Source organism: Pinus tabuliformis, chromosome Q (assembly GCF_031772625.1).
Source record: "Pinus tabuliformis cultivar Carrire ecotype Pingquan chromosome Q, CPIR1, whole genome shotgun sequence".
Taxonomy (NCBI): domain Eukaryota; kingdom Viridiplantae; phylum Streptophyta; class Pinopsida; order Pinales; family Pinaceae; genus Pinus; species Pinus tabuliformis.
In genome coordinates, this window is record NC_142296.1 from 1,067,971,673 (window position 1) to 1,067,978,242 (window position 6,570).

The 6,570-nt window shown below is 36.2% G+C and overlaps 1 protein-coding gene across 1 annotated transcript; it reads left to right on the top strand.

Annotated features, from left to right (window-relative positions):
* Positions 1-5,480: 5,480 nt before the first annotated feature.
* LOC149223204 (uncharacterized) lies at positions 5,481-6,133 on the top strand. The gene has a single exon (XM_089383246.1). It carries the CDS (start codon positions 5,652-5,654, stop codon positions 5,883-5,885), a length of 234 nt encoding a protein of 77 aa, XP_089239372.1. The 5' UTR covers positions 5,481-5,651; the 3' UTR covers positions 5,886-6,133.
* The last annotated feature ends 437 nt before the right edge of the window (positions 6,134-6,570 follow it).

Here is a 6,570-nt window from a genome sequence, read left to right on the forward strand (position 1 = left end):
AATAATTTCCTCATGATATTATTCATGTAACCATTGTTATCACATCACAGCTCTATCCTGCTTCTTTCCTCCACAAGATCTCCATAACTTCCTAGTCCACCCATTCCTAACCCACTCAATAAAGTAACTTGGCTCACTTACAATGCCAAGCTATCTTTCCAGTTTCAATCATTTTTGAATAAATAGAGTTTTTGCTAGCAATCCATCAAAGGTTTCTTTTGCTACCTGGTTGCTACTAATATTGTCTAGAACACTTCATTCATTTTCAAACATTTAACCATGTCTTATGATCTTGCAAAATGTTTTTATTCTTAGTAGTAATTTAGAAATCCACCACTGCTATAAAAAGAAAAAGAAATAACAAAGTTCTAAGGATGATATTAGTGTTGTTACAAAAGAACCAATTCCAATAATCCCTATGGTTGTCACACAAGAACCAACTACAGGGGAAACTCATTAAAGAGAAGAAATACACGTTGTCACTCAAGATCCAACACCTACACACTTAAAGGTTGCCACACGAGAACCAACCTCGGAAGACACCGAGGTTGCTACACAAGAACCATTCTCAAAAGGCCCTATTGTTGCCACAAAAGAAGCAATAATAGAGAAATTGGTTGACGAAATTCTCCAAGAGGAAAATATTACTGCCTTGTGTGAACCTGTAGCAAAACAAGTTATTGTAGAAGTAGCCTTCCCTCAAAGATTCAATAAATATATCTCCAAACCAAGAGGGGAATTTGTTGATAGTCCTTGGCACTAATTTTCTATGATGTTTGCTCTCTGAAATGAGAATGTGTGAAGAACTTGCTATAGAAGATCATATACTTACTGTAAATTTCTTGAAATTCTTAGAGAGGTACGGGTATGCTTCTTATTTCTATTTGTTTACCAGATTCATTAAATACTCTATATTTGTATTTGAAAACCCACTTAAGTGTATTATCTTTTCTATCATAATTCTTTACGATTTGTTATTTTTTCAAGGATGGAAAAAGTCTTCAGTTTGGTGTGTGTGTGGGGGGAAGGGTGTGGGACATCATCACCTTTACATTTCATGACCATGCCATCAATATCATGCCCATACCAACCCCACCCTTATTTGATCCAAAACCTTCACCACTCCATCTAAATGATGGCATCATCATACTCTTCATCCACATTTCAAATCCAATCCAACACCTCCCTAAATATCAAAGAGAGAGAGAGAGAGAGAGAAAAGGACAAAAAATGTTCAAGAAGAAGACATGTGTTTCGACATCAAGCATTGATGCTGCTACACAAGAACCAACATTGAGAAACCCTAATGTTGCTCCATAGGAACCTACAATAGAGGGCCTTGTTGTTGTCACACAAGAACCCAGATTAGGAGCAGAAGAGACATTGTTGATGCTCCACAAGAACCAATAACAAGAGTAGAAGAAACATTTTTGTTGCTCCACAAGAAACAACAAAGAAAAAAAAAACAACTAACATGGACAAGCCAAGGAATCACTAAAAAAGGAACATGTTACCCCACAAGAACCATCAAGTAAAAAATCAAGTTGAGACTAATTGAAGGTTGACTTACATATGGTATGCGGATTGCAAATCATTTCTTACATTTACAAAGGTGCTTTTTGGGCTGTGAAATTCATAAAAAATATTGTACACTACATGTAATGTCTATGGAATATTCAAAGATAGATTATGTTTCCAGCCTCTTCAATGGTAACCACAACTACAAATATTATAGCACCCATACTTCATACCTCCTTTTGGCATGTTATGCTCAGAAATAGGTCATCTATTAGTTGTTGCAAATTTATAAAGTCGTTATAGATCACCTCTAGTAGGGAAATCCATGATGTCTTATACTGGTATAAATGCTTGTTACCCAAAATAGACACATGCATAAATCATTGTTTGAAGGCCAACAAGAATGCCTAGTTGACAAGAAGGGAAACATTATAGTCCTATGTCAAATCAACCTATTTCCTTGTGTAGATTTGAATGAGACTTCATAAATTGGTCTTTGCTTCAAGGAGGAGTCATCGCCTTGAGAAAATTTGATTGGTATGCATTGGAAAAAAGAAGCCTCATTTAGTATGTGTCCTTACAATTTGGTTGATACAACAATACAATGTTGCATAAGAACACACAACATATTCAGCTTGGGGGAGAGGATGAGTTGCAAAATTACCATAATTTGGCATCTTCTTTTCCTTCTTTTTAACCCCTTTTCATTTACCTATAACCCTGCCCTATCAATTTTAATACCTATATGTGGGATTTAAACTCAAGGTGTTTTCTATTGCATTTTTTATTAACATTAAGGGATATAATGTGTTTTTTATTTACTTTTGAAGTGAGGTTGCATGTGTGGATATGTTGTTACAAAGTTTTGATTTAAATGTTCACGTGCTATGGATTTTTCAATCATGGATTTTGTATATCCCTTGCCACATATTAAAGTCATTATGATAGTTGCTACAACTACAAGGTTCTTAGGAGTCTAAAAAATTAATTACATAAGTCAAGCCTATAACAACTTGCTACGGAATGAGGCCTGCAACAACCCATTCAAAATTTAACAAAAAAATGCCACAAATATGCCATGAATCCAATAGTTCAACCATGTGGGATGATGTGAAAGGAAATAATTCTAATTTTAATGGTTGAAAGGCAGATTTTCATATGCTCAAAAATATCATTACATTTTTTCACAATATAGATTTTTAAATTCATTATGCAACTACAATTCATACGCAATTTTTAACAAGGTTTATTGATATAACTTGTAGCACACCTCTAACATGTCCTCGAGGTCATCATGAGGATCTTTGCATGCAATAAAGGCTGGAGCAAAGTATTTTTCACATGACCAAAATAGGGCACGTACGATCAAACAACCAATGCTCATTTCAACTAAATGGCACTTGCATAGTCATTATCTGATAACATCATAATGGACTTTGTACATGTGATCAAGCAAATGACAACCTCCAGCTCTAAGTCTATCCTCTGTTATGATGATAGATTGAGAGCATTAAACACTTCAATGGATAAGACCAACAACAAATTGTTTTGGTATATGTATGTTAGGAATTCATGATCAAACCATGGACCACATCACTTTATTATTTGTTACACTGGAAAATTATAAGCCCTGAATTTGAGGATTCTTGCCATTCCATTTTGGAACTGGAATATGCTCTACCCATGTATAAATGTTAGTTACCATCACTATCAGGGGGAGGGACAGTGTGTTAGTATGGATGTTATCACTTTCCAATATATCAATATAAAGTTGTATTGTGCATGATTTCGAGTTAATTTTATCTGGTGATCACATAGCTAGTACACAGGCTAAACCCTTGGAGGGGGCCCACTTTAAGGTAGAGTGTTGTGTAAGTTCTTTGTATATATTATAGATGTATGTTCTAGTTTTGATTTTGTTTGTTTTCATTCATTAATGTTAATTTTCTTCTTGGTTTTTATTTGTTTCATTTCCAGTAGAATGCTTAGTTGTAGAAATAGGCTATTTACTTGCAAGTTTATAATCCATTCATGATTGTAGTATAATAACAGAGCAAAAGACATTTTATCATAGGACTAGGTCATTGATTGTATCACTATGACAGGAGCCCTACAATATTTGAAATCTCAAGTGTTAGATTCTTTGGAAAGCATGTGTTTTAATTTCCTGCAAGTATGCTTTAATTTCCAATTAATTGTTAGTGTTTTTTTAATGAAAGCCTTCTAACAATGAGAACTATGATCTATAGAAAAATAGATTACGTAAATCATGCAAGGAGATCTTTTGGTGAGAGCAAGGCTTCCATTAGCATTATCAAGTGTTCAAATATATGGATCATTGCTAAGGGTGATTGGGTTTTGGGTTGCAATTTCCTTTTTGTAGAGGCATGTTAGAAAACTAGTGGAATTTTAGAATCTGTGCCCTTCACATAGAGTGCATGACATCTTGCAAGTGTTAGTATCCCAAGTTGAGAATTTAATGATGAACTATCTTGTTCCAACCATATGTTAATAAAATAGCTTGTTAATGTCGTATTGGAGAAAGTCTTGTAGAGCGTGATAAACCATTTCGCAAGAAAGATAATTTTTAAAGTGATATGTCACATGACGAAACAAACTTTGGGATGTGACGTATTGTTGCACCAAAACTTATTTGGCATGGAGGATAATTTTATAAGGTGCAATACACAAAAGATAGGGAATTTCCTTGGAGGGTATGAAACTTGGTGAATGTCCATACAACGAGTGATGTGTCAACTTATAATGCCATATGGGATTGCATGCCACATAGGCATGATGATGTCATCAAGAGGAGAAGTCCAATATCTTCAAAAGGCCACGACTTCTTGTCTAGAGCTCGGATTTGAGCAAGAACACAATGATTGGCAATTCTCGATGAGTAGAATGCATCCATGAGCTCATAAGTGGCTTTAGAGCTGTGTTAAGATTAAGAGGAAAAGTTGATTACCTCACCTTCCTAAACATGATCAAGGGGTTGGGTACATTACACGTACGGCCCATGTATGAATCTCTACTAGTAAAATAATGGTTTGTACAATCTCTCAAATACCCAAAAGATCAAAACATACAACTATAAAACAACTTCCTCATGTGTGAAGTTTATAGACAACTTAATAAACCTTTGAAAACTAATAAACAACTCATGGCAGCCATGACAAACTACAATGACATTTTTACTTACTTCCGCTTGTGAATTAAATAACAAATTTAGAATTAGAAAAGTCTTACAACCAGGCAAGAGCCATATTATATAAGCCATTGATTTTAGATCTCATATATGAATGGATGGAGGTGGATACAATGTTATTAGAGTTATTCATTTAGTGAATAAAAATTATAACTCTAATGCTATAGCTAGGAATAAAATATTACTCCCACCCACTTCAACTACAAAACCAAAACAAACCCAAAAATTTATTCCAAAATTAGTGGAAAAATTAATGAAATCTTCGGTATAGAAACGTGGAAGATGTTAAAAACATAAATAATAAATCAATTAATGTGAAAATGAAAAGTTACGGAAAAATGGGAAGGTAAATGCGGTTTCCAACATGGGAAAATGAAAGTTACGGAAAAATAGAAAGTTAAACGTGGTTTCCAACGTCTCAACAACCACAGCCTCCGCTTATGAAATGGACTGCCGCAAATGTCGGCTGACGTGTCACGACTTCGTTGGTTAATGCGTTGGAAGTTGGAACTTTGTTTTGGCGGATCCCAAACGTGTGGAAGTCGCCGCGTTCCGACGCGGGTGCCGACGGTCATATGGACCGCCAGGCGCTGAACCAGATGCCTGAAGGAAGGAGGAAGATTCCTTGCTTCCACCAAGGTGGATTTGCATTGGGAGTGACGGACGCGAGGAAATCACGCGAATTTGGCCGCCCTTCCCACTACTTTCCGAAGAACAACGGGTCGCCGCAACTGTATAAGTTTACCATCCCTACACGATTGCAGTTCCATTCCGATGTCGACGAAGTCGTCGTCGTCCTCCTCCTCCCGGTGGTGGTGGAAGACTTCATCTGCGGCTGCTCCTTTCTTTCTTTTGAGATCCCTCCGCTGATTACTTAAGGTCTGTTTTTCTTTGTAGGGGCGGCAACATCAATTTATTGGCGCAGATGGCGAAATACATGGAAATGGTGGATGCCGGTATAAGGATCGTTACCAGGTTTCAATCTCACTGCCCTCAGACATCGCGCATGTATTATCATCCAACTTCCAACAACAAATCGCCCAAAAATGAGGGCGAGGGCGCCTCCTCTGGAGAAGGACTAATGGCTACCTCTCGTGCTGTGCATCTTCCTACATCTCGCGCCGATTCAGCGTTAGAGATCCTCTGCATCGCTGTTTAGGCTGCAATTTCTTCTGCAAAGAAAACAATGGGATCGGAATTGTTCCCCCAACCTATTCAATAATTTCTCATTCTTTTAAAATTTTCTCATTTAATCATGCCATAATATCCTTGACATTTGGGAGCATAATATGTTCTTTATCGTCCAAATGTATTCTTCAGTTATTTCTATGCTTCGTTTCATCGACTTTAATGCATTAAATACTGGAAAATGTTGAAGTCTTGCAGCATTCAAGCCGCGGATTCCAATACCTGCAGTAATTTTCGATCCATTGGTTATTTGGCAGAGTCCGATTTCTAACTTTAATTTTTTTCTTTTGCTTTTTTCATTCATAAGCAGAGAGAGGAAAGGGGTTAAAACAAAATAAAGATCAATATATGTCACTGAAGAGATCATGATCTGAAATTAAAGATTAAGAATTTGATACTGTGTTCACATCGTAAATCATTTTTCAATCTTTTTCGGATCTTGCGGATTTTTTTTAGTAATTGCTCTAAAATAGTGCTGGAAAAAAATGACTTTCCAAATCTGGTTGGAAAACCAATCCCTATGTTCACACCTTATAAGTTGCAGTCTCACCCCATGGAAAAATCTTCATGTTCACTGTAAGTTTTCATATTCATCACTGAGTTTCTGTACAACTTCGAAATGCAAGGGTTTTGTTTTCCTTCTGAATTTGTATGTT

Bases quoted from the DNA above. Each gene is read 5' to 3' on its own strand.
- LOC149223204 (XM_089383246.1), top strand. From the start codon at position 5,652: ATGGCGAAATACATGGAAATGGTGGATGCCGGTATAAGGATCGTTACC.